Raw genomic sequence first — 15,728 nt, 5'->3', positions numbered from 1 at the left:
CCGTCCCCACCACCCCACTCCTGGTCAGGAGACCGCCGGCAGGTGGTCGCCCGACTCTACACCTGCAATGAGGGGACAGGAGGGCTTGAGCGGCCCTGGCTCTGCATGACTTGTCCTTGAACTTGGGCCGTCACGTCGTCCCGCCTGCAGAGAAGGCCACTGAGCGTGGCGGGTCAGAGGAGCTGGGAGACTGGAGTCAGGTGGCAGCCTGGATTTGAGGATTTGAGTCCTGACTGTTACTTAAGTTGTGTGATCTCGGGCCAGTACCCTAACGGCACTCTGCCTTGGTAGCTTCACTGGCAAAGGCATAAAGAGGCGTCCCATTTCCCGGGTGGCCATGGCCAAGTGTGGGAGGCAGCCAGGTGTTTACACACAGTCCATTTACTGACCCTGTTCCCAGCCAGAAGCTCTAATGGACTGGGGGTGGGGAGGCGGGTAGGTGCCTGGAGCGACCGGGGAGCCTTCACGCCTGGGACGCCTAGACACGAGCCAGGGAGGGGGACAGATGGCGAGGGTGTGCCGGCCCCTGCTAGGGAAGAGCTGGGCAGGCCTCAGGGAGGCTGTGCTGCTGGGCTGGGTCTGACTCACGGTGGACCCTCCCCGTGATCTCCCCAGTCTTATTGGCTTCCTGGACATCGCCGTGGAGGTGAACATCACAGCCAAGGTCCGACTGACCATGGACCGCACAGGCTACCCCAGGCTGGTCATCGAGCGATGTGACACCCTCCTGGGGGGCATCAAGGTCAAGCTGCTCCGAGGGTGAGTAGCAGTGGGGTGTGTGCCGCTTCGGGGCCGTGGTGCAGTGGTCTGTCCCCTGCAAGTCACAGAGGTAAGAACAGAGGCCCTGGGACTGGGGGTAAGCCCCAGCTCCATTATTTCTTGCTGTGTGACTAGGGGACTGGTGTCCGACTCTGAGCTCCAGATTCTCAGCTGTGAAATGGGGTAATCCTTTTCCTGTTGGGATTGTGATAATAAGCAAAAAACAGAACCCAGCACACTGGCAGAGCTTATGAGCGTACCTGTATATTTCCCTTTAGGCTTCTCCCTAACCTCGTGGACAACTTAGTGAACAGAGTCCTGGCCAACGTTCTCCCTGACTTGGTAAGAAACTGCCCCAGGCTGAGGAGCGAGAAGCACGGTTTTCCTCGGACTGAGGAGCTGCCCAGCCCTGCTCCACCCCTGCGGACATGCAGGACACCCAGGAGGCCGTGGGCATGTTTTGGGGGCTCTGGGGTGGACCCTGCAGAATATGGAGGGACAGAGTTGTGAAGAAATAAGATGGGGCTTGAGAATAATCACGTAGTCTGGATTTGCACCCCAGTGTAGGCATACCACCTCTCTGAGCCTTTGTCTTCCCTTCTGCAAAATGGGCCTTATGAGAGCCTTCCCCAGGCCACGCACGGGCGCCCCCCTGTGGTCACAGAACGTCACGCCCCTCTCTCCCACAGCTTTGCCCCATCGTGGATGTGGTGCTGGGACTTGTCAACGACCAGCTGGGTCTTGTGGACTGTAAGTCTGTCCTGCTTTGCCTCACTTGGCCAACACTATGAGTGCCTGATCTGGCCTGAGGGTGGGTGCTGGGGACTCCGCAAAGTCTGGGAGCAGAGCCAAAGTGATGGGGCAGCAGACTGCCCTCGGCCACTGAAGTGCTACGTGGCAGATGTCACCAGAGGGGCCACCCGACTCCTCTGATGTCCAAATATCCTTCCAAGCCCCAGAGAGAGGAGCTTCCTCCTGGACCCAGGAGGCGGCCACGCTGGACAGGGAGCCAGGAGATGGACTTTGAACCCTGCGCCCACCCCCACCCCCAGCCTCCCAGCAGCCACTGGCCTTGGGGAGACTCTCCTCAGTTTCCTCATCTCTGAAGTAAGAGGTTCAGCTTCCAGCCACAGACAAGTGGAGAGTGAATAGCAGACACCACAGAGAAAGCCAGGTCCTCAGAACCGGGCTCCACCGTCACCCCACCGACTGGGGTTTCTGAGTAAACAGCCCACAGGCAAGCCTGCCCCATGCACTTGTGCCATGCTCGGGCCCCACAGCGCCCCTTCCACCCAGACCCTCATGTCCTGGAGGCATGTGAGGGTGCAGCACCCGTGGTAGCACGGGGCAGCCCTCTCTGACGGCGCTCCCCTTTCGCAGGGGCCCCAGACAGTTTAAGGGTAGCTTCCCAGGCAGGTAAACTTCGTCCCTTTGTGGCCAGGAAAGAGGGAGAAGAGCCCAGCAGGGAGCTTCCAGATCTAACTCAGCACAGCTGTGGACCTTAAAGCTGCTTCCCAGGCACGCAAGACTTCACAGTGTATCAAAGCATATCAATATCCAGGAGCTCACTGCCAGGGTGCCCAACAGAGCCCAAGGAGTTATTTTTAGCCCATTTTGCAGAGGAGGGGACTGAAGTTCAAAAAGAGTCAGTGTCTTGCCTGAACGCCACAGGAAGTGGCCTAGCTGGGACTTGAACCTAGAACTCTTGCTTGTTCCGTGATGTCTGAAGCCAGCCTGCTGCGTCACCATCCTCAGAGCACAGGAGGGAAGGCAAACTGGTGGGTGAGGGGGCCCATCCCGTCACCCCTATTTTTGTCTGCAGCGCTGATTCCTCTGGGGATACTGGGAAGCGTCCAGTACACCTTCTCCAGCCTTCCGCTTGTGACTGGGGAGTTCCTGGAGCTAGACCTCAACGTGAGTGCCTGGGCTTTGGGGCAACGGGAGGTGGCTCCTTCTCCAAATGCAGGGGTAGGAGGAGTGTCCCAGGGCTTCTGCCAAAAGCCTGGGAGACGTATTGGACCTGGACCTGTTTTTGGTTGTATGAGGACCCTCCAGGGGCTGCATGAGGAAACATGACGGCCCATGTTATCAAGTATCACTGTGTGCCCGGCGCCTTCTCAGGGCTTTGTGTAGATAACGCAGTCTGTTTCCCAAATGGCCCTAAGAGGTAAGTATTCTTACTGAGGAAATGGGAGCGCTGAGGCATTAAGCCACCTGCCCAACGTCCTACAGTGAGTAAATGCAGACCAGGGCTCTGTACCCAGGCGGTCTGACTTCCAGCCACCAGAGCCGCCATGGACTCAGGTTTGTTGAGGAATGAATCTGGTTGTGGGGTGCTGGTATGTTTTACAGCCGGCTCTCCCTGATTGAGAAAATTGTCCTGATTTGTAGTATTGGCTGATTTCCATGCACCCACCAGGGTCAGCTTCTAGCTGCCCAATTCAAGTGATGTCACTGAATGCAGAGTTGGGAAGAGATGTTCCAGCACACCATCGAACTGATGCCTGATGGGCACGGGGCACAACTGCCTCTCCATCCCCATCAGACACAGAGCACCGCTCACACATGGACACAGCACCCATGCCCACGGGTCCACACCACCTAGCATATTCATAAACACTAGCCATTCAAGAGATGTTTGTTGTTTACTTGCTGTGTGCCAGGGCTGGTATAGGAGATGCAGTGGTGAGCCAGACAAGGCCTTTGCTTTGATGGCGTCTGCAATATTGACGGGGCCAGGTCACCCAAGAATCAGTCAAACAAATGAAGAACTATAGGTGATGAAGTTATAAGAGTCTCCCTGCTTATCATACCAAAAGCAGGGGCTGTAATCTACCCAAGAAAGTCATGGAGGACTTCCTGGAGGAGGCAACCTGAGGTGTGGCCTGCCAGTTGATAAAAGAAGAATGTGAGGGAAAGAACAGCATGTGGGAAGCACCACAGGGTAGGGGTGCTTAGGGGTGCTGAGGTGGTGACAGGGGTTGATGAAGCCCTTGCGACTGCACTGCAGAAGCGGGAATGAGGGACAGAGTGACTCAAGACGGTTGCCTGGGAGACCCCAGTGCCTTGGAGATCCAGGAGAGGAGTCTGGCCTTTAGAGATTAGATATGTACATTATGCAGGCACAGGGACGTGATCATTTGTTACAGCAGGCGATGGGGACTCTGTCATACATCTATTTAAAATGCGATCTGCCTGGGCCATAATGATAAGTGACCATAAAGCAGGAACTGTAAGAGACTCTATTTCTTCACAGACTGAACACAAGCTGGGAGTCATCAAGGAAGACTGCCTGGAGGCAGAGTCAGGCCACCCCGCACTTCACTCTTGCCCTGTCACTCCCCCTGACCCCTTCTCTCTACTTTCTAGACTCTGGTTGGGGAGGCTGGAGGAGATCTCATCGATTATCCCCTGGGGCGGCCAGAGATGAGCCCCAGGCAAAAGATGCCCCAATTGCCCCCCATGGGTGACAACACCAACTCCCAGCTGGCCATTTCTGCCAACTTCCTGGGCTCGGTGCTGACTCTGCTGCAGAAGCAAGGGGCGCTGGACATTGACATCACCGATGGCACAGTGAGTCACAGCCCTGGCGGGGGGGTGCGGGGGGGGGCGGGCAGGCTGGGCAGCACGCTCTGCACCAGTGCGGCTTCCCACCCGTTAGTTTCTGGGGTTTCAAAGGGTGAGTTGATTTAAGAGAAATTCTGGGAGTAATGTCCAGCTAGCTCAGGACTATGGGGGAGTTACGTATTTCGTGGACTCTGGGTTGTACACAGTTGATGCTCACCTGGCTTTCCCCATTTTTAAAGGGGAAAGACCCCATTTTTAAAGTGCCCTGCCCTGTTGTGAATTGAAGAGACTCCCCTCTCCATTTCACCCTCTGTGGTCGTGTGGTGGCTGCAGGGTCTCCGACGTGGATGTTAAGGGGGACACGTTGCCCCTCTGGTTGCCTGTAGGCATTTAAGCACCGTGTCAGCACCTCCTGTCTGTCCCTGTGGCCCCTGGAGCTCACACGCCCCTTCTTCTTGTTCTGCAGTTTGAAGAGCTGCCTCCGCTCACCACTTCCACGCTGGGAGCCTTGATCCCCAAGGTATGTAAGGAGGGCGCGTCTCCCTGTCTTCAGGCTCACCCTCCTCCGGGAGCCCCCTGAGAAGGGAAGATGTCCAGTATTGGGGGGGTTGTGACACCCTCCCCCCTCGGTGGTGACAACAGCTTGGCGGCCAGACCTGGGTGAGAGGAAGCACACGGCGGGGGAGTCCTGAGCGCTAGCGGTGGCCTGGTCTGCAGCTGCGAATCCGTCTTGGGTCCCTCGCTCTGTGACTCTGAACCAGAGTTTTAGATTCCTCATCTTGCAGAACAGGGTGCTGACGCCCATCTGCACACTCATCTAGGAGGCAGAGGGGGCGAGGGAGGAGTAAAGATGCCAGGCCTGGTTGACGGGAGAGCCACATCTTTGGAGCAGACAGACAGGAGTTTGAATTCCAATATAGCAAGGCACCTTGCTACATCGGGCAAATGACTGCATCTCTCTGGGCCTCAGTTTCCTCGTCTGTAACATGGTGATGATTCATGGAGTCATAAATGTCCAGCCGGGGCTCCGGGGGCCAGGTGGCCCCACCTACCTCTCATGTCAAGGTCAGAGCATTTCCTCGTGCCAGGCATCAAACTCAAAGCTTTGCTGGTGTTATCAGCCCTAACTCACAACACCCTGCGTGAGAGGCTGGCAGAGGGCGGCCCTTGCCCAAGCCCAGCAGCAGGTGTGACTGTGGCTTATAGGAAACATGAGGTGCGGCTAGATGGGAAGGAGCCCTGCGTGGGGCCCTGTGCTGTGTTCAAGCGTTGACTGATGACCCCATAGACATCCCCCACTACCAAAGGCCCTCCCACCCCAGCCTGGTGTCCACCCTGTCCACAGGTGTTCCAGCAGTACCCCGAGTCCCGCCCACTCACCATCAGGATCCAGGTGCCCAATCCACCTTCAGTGACGCTACAGAAGGACGAGGCGGTGGTGAGGGTGTTTGCCACTGCCGAGGTCACAGTCTCCCAGCCCAATGATGTCGAGACCACCATCTGCCTCATCGATGTGGTGAGTGTCTAGGGGTGTGGGCAGCCAGATCCCTGCAAGTCCCTGTGAGCCCCAGCCTAGTGACTCGCGGCTTGGCTTTGCAGCGGGATGATCTGCTTCAAATTCAGCCTTTAGCACGTCAGGCTGTGTGACCTTGGGTGAGTCACATCCCTCTCTGGGCTTGAATTTTTCCTTGATCACTTGGCGATGAAGGTGCTCAGAGCAGTACCCAATGTACCACAAGCAAAATCATTGGTTCGTATCATTCTTGTGGATTGCACACCAGGAGGATGGTGGAGTAGACCTGGGCCTTGCATTCAGGGGTGGTTTAAGGCACCCACTGTGGGTTATGATGTCTGCCGGATACTGGAGAAAGGGGAACATGACAGAAGTGACCAGATCTCTTGTCTGACACCTAAAGGAAAGAGTTACAAATAAAATTTTCCATGATTATTTCTTAGAGAAGAATTCTCTTAAAATCACATTGCCCTGCTCAAATGTCTTTCTTTCCATCCTGAAACAAAAGTCAGTCACCTAACAGTGACCCACAAAGTCCTTTCAGATCCTCTCTGGGCCCCCTTTCAGCTCTACTGTTCCTGCAACCTGCAACATATTAGACCCGGTCCCACTCCAAGGCATTTGCACATGCTCTTCCCACTGATTCCCTGGCTCGCTCTCACGCCCTGGTTCTCATCTGGCTAAATTTTACCCTGCAGCCCCCAGTTGAAACACCACTTCCTTTGTAATAAACAGGGCAATTTCCCATGCTTGCTGAGGCCCCTGCCATGTGCTTCCAGGGCCCCCAGATCTTCTCCATCATCCCAGTTATTTTTATTATTCATCACATCATCAAATTTGTTGGGAGCTTCCTTTTATTTTTGGGCAAGACCAACTTACTTTATTTTGGGAGTGGGAAGTGGAGAAACAACAAAGGATTTTCTTGCAAGAAGGTTCTACTTAGAGAGGGGGATAAGGAGCCTGAACCTTTTATGCCCTCCCTGGCAGGCAGGGACGTTTGACTGGCAGTGACAGTGCCCATCTTCACCTGCAAGGTTTGTCTGAGCAGGTTTCTTAGACTGCAGGCCGCCCCTGTCTCCTCTGAGACAGCTCAGAGAAACTGTGCCAATCGTGGCTTACTGAGAAATGCTTACTCAGCCCTTGCTATGACTTACTGGTGAGCAACAACTAGTAAATTAGCAATTTATTATTCCTAATGCCTTCCCTCCAGAGGGTGGGGTCCATTACACTGACGATGGGCATCACAGGGAGTCAGCGTATGGAAGGTTTGTCGACTGGACTGCACTGAGGAAGCACCTGGCCAGTGCCTGCCACACACAGGCTCAGCAAGAAGTGGCCATGGGTGACAGTGTCATTTTCTCCTCCCCTTTCCTCCAGGACGCAGAACTGTTGGCCATGTTTTCTGTGGACGGAGATAAACTCATGATCGATGCCAAGCTGGACAAGTAAGGGGGTTTGCACTTTGGGCAGGAAGGCCTCTGGAGCGCTGCTGTGGTGCCAGCTGCGGGGGGAGGGGTGCTCCAGGAGATTAGAGGGCCTCATGGAATGGCTGTCACCAATACATCCAAGAGGCTGCAAAGATGAAATGGGCTGACCTCTAAGACCAGCGGCACGAGATGTGAGCTGAGTAGAAAGAACCTACTACCCACAACAAGGACATCAGTGATAATAATGCTGCAGGGTCTGAGCCGGGCACGGTATGGATCACCCCGTTTAACCTCGCTTGCTATGGTCTGGCAGAGACAGCTTATTATCCTCCCATTTTAAAGAGGAGAAAATGAAGGTTCAGAGAGGTGGACGTACTTACTTAAGGCCACACAGCAATGCAGAGACGATCTGCGAGCCACGTGGAATGGTCACCGGCATAGCTTGGAGCTAAGAGGTCTAGGTTCAAATCCCAGTGGGAGCACTGACTGGCTGTGTGATGTAGGTCAAGTGACTTCGCCTCTCTGAAGCTCAATTTTCTTATCTAGAAATGGGATTCGTAGTTCTTACTGCACGGACCTCATGACAATGATAATAATAACTATTATTTATGGATGTTTTCTATGTGCCGGGCATTGGGCTAAAACCTAAATATCTCTTAATTCATTTACTTCTGACATTAGCCGATGGAATAAGTACTTTTATGATTCCCCCTTCAAGATTAAGTGAGATAGTATGTAAAATCATCAGTACATGCCTAGTTCATAATTTTTTTTTCAAGATTTATTTATTTGTGCACACAGAACTGGGGTACAGGCCAGAGGTGCAAGGGCGGAGAGAGGATTCACCAGAGACAGAGTGGGGAGCAGAACAGGCAGATCAACAGATCAACAAAGTACACTGCTGAGGGGAGCAGCAGGTGGGCCAGGAGAGGTCTGCCGGCCATGTGGTCACCTCCAGGGTGGGAATCGAACTCATGCGGAAGTGGCTTTAGCTTCTTAATGCTGTGCTTTAACCCGCTGCGCCACCAGGGAGGGCCCCATGATAAATTTTTCTTCCTACAACAAATATTTATCAAGGTCGACAATGGGGTATTACTCACAATATGAAAATTAGTCAGAGCCAGCCGGGAGTTTCTGGGAGGAGAAGCTCCATCTGAGGCCCGGTCTGCGTGAGGCATGGGGGTGGGAAAGGCCGCAGCAGGGTGAACAGAGAGGCAGCGTCCAGGGCACAAAAGAGCCTGAACTGCTGTTGGAGGACTGGCTGGAGGGGCGAGAGGGGTTTGGGGGAGAAAAATACGCATCGGAGTGGCATCTTCTCCCCTGAGAAGGTGGTTTCTCTCCTACTTGGCCTGACGGCCTGTGGTTCTGCCCACGGGCCAGCCTCAGCTGGCCTCTCTCAGGAAGGACCACCCGTTTGCAGGTGCCAGTCAAGCGCAGGGAGACGAGGCCCCCACAGGGCAGAGCAGACCTCGGGCGGGGGCCTCGGGCCTCCCCGCTCAGGACAGTACTTGGACAGGCGAGGGTTTGGGGCACCGGCCCTGGGCTCCCCTCCGTGAGCTCTGTGGCCATGGAGGCCAAACACAAAGCAGCAGTGGACGCCAGGAGGCTGGGAGCACAGTGGCCACTTCACCCCGAAGTCACCCCTGGAGCTCAGGTTTGTTCTTCTGGCAGCTCCTGGAAGAGAATTAAGCCAGGTAGAGCGACTCCCTAATAGGTGTCTGGCATTCACCCTGATTCAAATTTGGTTCAAAAGCTTCTATTTGGACTGTATCACCTAGTCCTTGCAGCTGCCACTTTGCAGAGGATTAAACTGAGGTGTGGAGAGTTTAAATGCTTTGGCAAAGACACACAGCTAGTAGGCGGGAGAACTACCATGCGAACCCCGTGCAGACGGCTCCTAAAGCCTCGGCGTCACCTCTGGTCCATGGTCAGCGCCCCATGTGGGCAGATGATGTGGTTCTTATTAATTCCCCCAGATCGAGACATCTTTATAAGAATGCAGGGGCCCTCTGATAGTTTGCTGAAACTTGAACCCCTTGTGATTCTCAGGCAATCACTAGTTCTAACCAGTTGTTTTCTTTATCTGCAGGACCAACCTCAACCTTAGAACCTCAAATGTGGGCAATTTTGATGTAAGTACTAAGCCAGATCTGGGAATGGCACCCCATGAGGCTGGCTGGGCCTGGGGTGACTTCCAAAGCACCGGTATCAGTGCCGTTAGACCTCGTGCCACAGATGAGGCCACGGAGGCCACGGAGCGAGGCACAGCATAGAGACTCGTGGCTCCTATGTTGCAGATCATGCTGTTGTGGTGATTTGACGTGTTAACCACTTCACCCAAATCCCACCACTTGAGTGGGAAGGAAATGGGTGCAGCCAAGTCCTCCAGCACCCTTCCTCCCGAATCCGAGGGCTCAGCTGTGCCACTGACTCCAGCGTGACCTTGGGCAAACCAGCTTACTCTGGTCCTCAGCTTCTCCATCTGTAAAATGAACACGTTTGGATTTATTTCTAACTTCCCCTTTGCCCCCAAGTTCTGTAATTCTGCTTTCCTAAGAGTCCATGAATCTGAGATGCTCATATTCTAAGGTTTGGTCCTATTTCATCTCAGGTCACCCTGGGTCCTTCACCCCACCTAAAATCTCAGGCATGTATACGTATATGTATACACACATGTATAACATACATACATGTGTATATATACACACATACACACACATATAACTTGACAGTAAAGCAGATGCTTGCTTTCTGGGACAAAGTTGGGTAAGTTTTCCACATGTGCAGAGAAAATCAAACCCCCAGTGTTCCCCATTTTTGAGCTTTTCTAACCCAAACAGCAACAACCAAGGGAGCTGGTATCACCTGCTCCAGTGTACAGGGGGAGTCCCTGGGACCCAGGGAAGAGTGATGCCACATCTCGCAGCTGTTTGGGGCAAAGCTGGGTCTAGAACCGATATATGTGGATTCCACATAAAGAATCCAACACTTAATACAAGATGAAGGACCCTTTATTGAGTGGCCGAAATTATGTCCCAGACACTAAATTAAGCTTAAAAAAAAAAAAAAAACAGAACAACCCGTCAAGATTTTCTTATTTAATTCTCACAGCAAAATTATGACTTGGGTACAATTATTAGCCATTTTCCAAATAAGGGAGCCAAATGTAGAGAAGTGAAGCGAATTGCCCCAAGCCACACAGCCGGCCATGTTGGGGTGCGAGAGCTGTGTTCTGGGTGCTGGGTGCTGTCACGTGGCCCCATACCACAGCAGGAGTTCACACGCAGGAACATGCATTTGGTTTGTATGAAGTTGAAACTAAGGTTTGGAGAAGTTAAGAGAAATAATATATGAAAAGGCTCAAGGCTCAGTTTTATATGATCTGCCTGTGATTCTCGCTGCATCCTTGCAAGCCGGGCCTACCGGCCCCTTTTATAGCTATGGAAACTGAGTTTCAGGGGGTGAGGGAATCTGCCCAGGGGCTCATGGGAGTTGAGCTGGGATGGGAGCCAAGGGCATGTGTGACATAATCATGGCTTCAGAGTGGGCCACCCTGCAGGGCCACCTCACCTTAAGCCTCGGACCAGCCCCCAGCCCACGCAGCCTTCACCTGCTCAGAGGGGAGGACCAGATGCATCTTGGAATGTTCTGCTCAGAGATTCTGGAGTCACAGGAGCTCTGACAACTCCTGAATTCTCTCAGAGCAGTTTGCTTCCTCTTGGGATGCAGGCAGGGCTCAAGGAGCCCTTGGAAGCTGAGGAATGTTCAGTTCTCCTCCCTCCCCTGCAGGTTGGCATCATGGAGATGCTGGTCGGGAAGATCTTCGATCTGGCATTTATGCCCGCGATGAATGGTGAGTGCAGGCACCCTCGTGGGTGGGGGTGGGGTGGGGTAGGGTGGCTGCTGGCTTGGTGAGCACATTTGATGGACAGACATTCTACCTCAGTTGTACTTCTGGGAACTTCATTCTAACTGCTGACTGCAAAGATTGTCCCAAGGGTCCATCAAGCTTGTTTGTACTTCTGCTATAAACCCCCCCCGCCACCGCCCCCAATTTGGTTCATCATTTTGCTTTTCAGATTATCTATTAAAATTGTGATTGTATATGAAAATCATATGTATGTAAATTTATATAAGAAGTGAAGAACAATTTAAAAACAGAAACTCTCACCCCCTAGCAGCCATTAATCTCAACCTCTGGGCATTCTTTGTAAACTTTCCTTTCTGCTTTTTCAATATGACCCAAGATATTTCCTGGCTTTTATGTGTCTATTTTCAATGTGGTAAAATACATCCAACACGATGCCAGGAGTTGGGCTGGGCTGGGCTGGGCTGGGAGGCAGAGATAGAGACTCTCTCCTTGGCCTGATCTCCAAGAAATGGTGTGGACTTAGTGGTCACTTAGTCTTGCTGTGATACAATTTGCCATTCTCAAAAGTGAGAGATCAGATGGATTCACGATTCCTACCATGGGCTCCACAGAGCAATAGCTCCAAAAAATGTTTCTAAGACCAGCACGTCTTGGAAACACAGAACATATTCCTCTGGGGTGGTCACAATGTCCTCCCCTCTCTGCAAAGTCCTGCTGGAGGCTGGAAGTCCATTTAACTTCACTTAGCCCCTTCCCCTTCTCCCCTTGTTTCTTCACTTCCTTCCTTCTAGAGTATTCATTTGCAGGCTACTCAGGCTCTGGTGACCTACAATTAGCGTGCATCCCATGGGTCCCTGCATCCTCTCATGCTTGTTCAGTGAGCGTTTGCCTGCGTCTGGTTCAAAGCTGAGGGGTGCAGGACTCAGTCTTTGGTTGCAACTCGCAGCCCGAGAGGCAACAGACACAGAAACAGGGAATTAATATCCTGTAATTTCCACACAGAGAGACCTGGAGGAGGAGCAGGAGTGCAGGGCTGCTTGGCCTGGTGTTGAGGAAGCCTCCTGGGAGGGGGGCGGCATCCAGTCTTGGGGCTCAGAGCTCGGGGGCAGACTAGGGCCCAGTGGTGCTCCATGTAGGAGGAAGTACGGGGCCGAGGCCTAGGGGCATAAGCAAAATGGCCGGTCTTGCAAACACTGTGGCCTCCTGTGAGGCTGACAAGTCGTGGCCGTGCTGACCCTGCCTGACTGGTGTCTTCACAGCCATGCTGGGCTCTGGCGTCCCGCTCCCCAAAATCCTCAACATTGACTTCAGCAATGCAGACATCGACGTCTTGGAGGTAAGGGGGGCGAGTTCTGTTCTGCTCCCTTCCATGCCCAGGGGTTGGGAGGGTGACAAGGCAGGGGTGGAGTGGGCAGCAGGACACCCCCCAAGGGCGGACAAAGGGAACCGGAAACAAAGCTTCATGAAGCCTCTTCGTCCTTAAGACAGAGGTCATTGTCCCCATCTTCCAGCTGGCAGTACTGAGGCTCAGAGCAGTAAGGCGCTCGGCCGACGTGGAAATGTGGTGTAGTTCACTGAAAAAGCTTACACTGAGCACCTGCTCAGGAGACTGTCTGCAGGACTGGGGGTGCAGTCGTGGACAGCAGAGGTCTGTGGCCCTTGCAAAGCTCCCCCGGGCAGCACAACCCTGGGTCTTTGGATTCCTGGAATCATTGCTAATCACGGGCATGCAGGTCCTCTGAATCACAAATGATTTATATCACAAATACAAAAATCACATGTGCTCAGTATTTGAAATTTGAAGCACACAGAAAGTACTAAACAAACACATTTACTGCCCTAGATATATTTGCAGTCCTGAAATGACTACTTAATGCACTTTGCTGCTTTTCATTCCAACCTTTCTGGAGTTTTATTTTTAAACATGGCTTTGATCGAGAAGGCAGCAATGCATGAGAGTCAAAGAACGAGGAGCCCAGTGGAGCCCAACGGCCTGGATTCAAGTCCTTACTCTACTAGTTCCCAGCTGGGTGACTATGGGCCAGCCACCGTTTTATTCTTTGGAAATAGGGCCTAATAACTCCACTAGTGGCTGCTTTTAAGAGAAAATGAGGCAGTGTAAAGTGCCCTCTACAGCTCCTGGCATCGTCTGCAGAGGGGCTACATGAACCTCTAAGTCTTTCTTGAAATCAATGATTCTCCACCTTTCAAACTCAACATTACAGTTTACAACTGGAGCTTGTATTATTCCCTTTATTACTCTGAAGGTAAATGTAGAGTTATATAATCTACTTACGCACACACACCCCCTCCCAGCCCTCATCCCACCTGCCCCACCGGAGGCAGGACCCAGCCATCGCCCCCGATGGCAGAAACAGTACAGTGAGGTCCAGAATACTCTTTACTCAGCATCTTACGCCACAGAACACAACGATCAAAACCCGAGAGTTAACATTGATACACAGCTGTTAACTGTTTCCCTGCTAACGTGCTTTGGTTCGGGGTGCAGGACCCCAGTTGGCACGCAGTTTTCACCCCTTCTGAGAGTGACCCCTGCGACAGTCCCCCCCTCCCTGTGTTTGGCCCATTCTGTGGGATGTCCCTCGGTTCGGACTCGACCCATGGTGTCTCGTGATTAGATTGAGATTATGTGTTTTTGGCAAGATCCCCGCTGGTGATGCTGCACCCCTATTCCCGGGCACGCTGAAGGTGGCAGGCTGACTTTGAGCTATGGTTAAAGGGTTCCCGCCAGCTCTCTCCACGGTTATTTTTCCCTTTGTAAATAATAGATATCGCTGGGGGGATTCTTGGAGAGGATGCTGATATCCTGTTTGTCCCCCACTAATTTTGATCTCCCCTGCAGCAGTTATCAATGTGATATTTTCTCCTGGCGGTGTTCTATTTCGGGGATTCCTGGGCTCTTCATTCGTTGCAGTTCTATAAAGAACTGTCTCTTCTCCTCTTCTCCTTTGTTTATTTATTCAATTAGTCCCAGAGCCATGGGTATTTATTTTGTTTTGTGGGTTATAATCTATCACATACTTCGTTGTAGTTTTTTTTTTTTTTTTCATTATGAAAACTGGATTTGGAAGACTGGAGAGCATCACCTGCTTCTCTTATTTCTTATTTCCCTCTCCCGATGAGGGGAAGTGTCTTAGCCAAGATTCCTGGTACCGGGCAAGCTAAGGATGGTCGTCAGGCCCCAGGACCCCGCCGGTCACCGCCGCTGATCAGTCACCGCTTCCTGATGCCTGACTTGCCCCAGCCAGAGCCAAGTGACCACCGAGGCTGCGGCCTCAGTCCTCCACCCACTAACGGGGTTCTCTGTTCTGCCCTCGAAGGACCTTCTGGTGCTGAGCGCTTGAGTGAGGACGGCAGAGAAGCTGCTGAAGTCCTGGAAGACGCCAGACCAGCCCGCGAAGCTCAGCCCGACAGTCTCCAGTCCCGAGTCCCCTCGGCCCCCCACAGCAGGCCCCTCCCAGCCCCCAGCCCTCGTCCCACCTGCCCACCGGGAGGCAGGATCCAGCCATCGTCCTTGTCGGCAGACAGTCCCGTCCATGGTCAGTCCCGTGCCAGCCCCCGGCGGGGGGGAGGGGCCACCCGGAGGATGGAGCCTCTTGGCCTCCACGCAGTCCACTGTGTACTTAACACTTTCAATAAAAGATTCCACTTTCCCTGCAGTTGGGGTGAGTCTCCACAGGGACCCTCGCTGGGTCTGGGTGTTTCTTCCCTCGGGGGCTGCACCCAGGTAGCTGGCAGCTGTGGCTGCTCCAGGAGGATAGGACAGTCAGCTCATGACTCCGCGAGGGCACTGTGGGAGCTTGACTGGCCCTGGAAGCAGCACTCGCCTGGCCGACGCTCTTGCCCGCCCCCGGCCTTCCTGGCACACCCCGTGGGGTGGCAGGTGTTGGCGTTCAGCCAGAACACCTAGCCCTGCCCTGTGCCGGGTTCCAAGCGTTCCCATCCCAGGTGGAATATGGAAGCTGCTGGCATCCGGGGGAAGAGGTGGACAGGTGCGGCTGCTTGCACTTAGCCTCAGGTAGTGGCACAAAGGAAGAGGCTCTGACCCCTTCAGTCGGTTTCCTCAGAGCACACTCTGTGGCCGGTGGGCATGGTCCAACCAGCCTCTCTATGCGCAGCAAGGATGCCGAGATGGGAGCTCCTGGCCTCACCAGAAACTTTATAGTCAGACCAGCATAATTCCTACTCAGATGAAGATGTTCCGCAGGGTGTGTGCACACCTCCCATATTCTGGCTCCCTGTCTCTGACCCACGGAGGGATGTTTGACCCGTGGGTGGGACATGATCTTGAGCCAGGCCTCCCGGTCTAACCCTGCCATCCACTGCTGTGTGAGCCCAGGCAGATGCCTTAACTTCTCTGGTTAGATGCATGGCTAAGGAGAAAGTGTCATATACACTCGGGAAAGGAGTGTTTGGATGACTCGGCAGGCACTTCAGGATGACAGGTGATCCGTAGGTGTCTTCTGCTTCCCAGGGTAGCTCGTTCCCAGCCCCCAACTCCTCAGAACTCTATCTCCGTAGCTTCAGGAAGGGGGACTGGAATTTGAATTTAATAAACTTTACAGGTAGA

The 15,728-nt window shown here is 53.4% G+C and overlaps 1 protein-coding gene across 1 annotated transcript in view; it reads left to right on the top strand.

Annotated features, from left to right (window-relative positions):
• The window catches only part of BPIFB4 (BPI fold containing family B, member 4), a 19,281-nt gene extending 4,464 nt beyond the window's left edge, over nucleotides 1-14,817 (top strand). The window contains exons 5-16 of the mRNA XM_004686968.2: nucleotides 616-759; nucleotides 1,038-1,101; nucleotides 1,449-1,509; nucleotides 2,582-2,673; nucleotides 4,129-4,332; nucleotides 4,793-4,846; nucleotides 5,672-5,842; nucleotides 7,217-7,284; nucleotides 9,356-9,398; nucleotides 11,056-11,119; nucleotides 12,397-12,473; nucleotides 14,479-14,817. Of these exons, the coding sequence (XP_004687025.1) occupies nucleotides 616-759; nucleotides 1,038-1,101; nucleotides 1,449-1,509; nucleotides 2,582-2,673; nucleotides 4,129-4,332; nucleotides 4,793-4,846; nucleotides 5,672-5,842; nucleotides 7,217-7,284; nucleotides 9,356-9,398; nucleotides 11,056-11,119; nucleotides 12,397-12,473; nucleotides 14,479-14,502 (1,066 nt within the window). The 3' untranslated portion in view covers nucleotides 14,503-14,817. The remainder of the gene's footprint in view (nucleotides 1-615; nucleotides 760-1,037; nucleotides 1,102-1,448; nucleotides 1,510-2,581; nucleotides 2,674-4,128; nucleotides 4,333-4,792; nucleotides 4,847-5,671; nucleotides 5,843-7,216; nucleotides 7,285-9,355; nucleotides 9,399-11,055; nucleotides 11,120-12,396; nucleotides 12,474-14,478) is intronic.
• Nucleotides 14,818-15,728: the final 911 nt, after the last annotated feature.

Source organism: Condylura cristata, unplaced genomic scaffold (assembly GCF_000260355.1).
Source record: "Condylura cristata isolate star-nosed mole 26May11 unplaced genomic scaffold, ConCri1.0 scaffold00022, whole genome shotgun sequence".
In the NCBI taxonomy this organism is placed as follows: Eukaryota; Metazoa; Chordata; class Mammalia; order Eulipotyphla; family Talpidae; genus Condylura; species Condylura cristata.
This window is presented reverse-complemented; position numbering and strand designations above follow the sequence as displayed.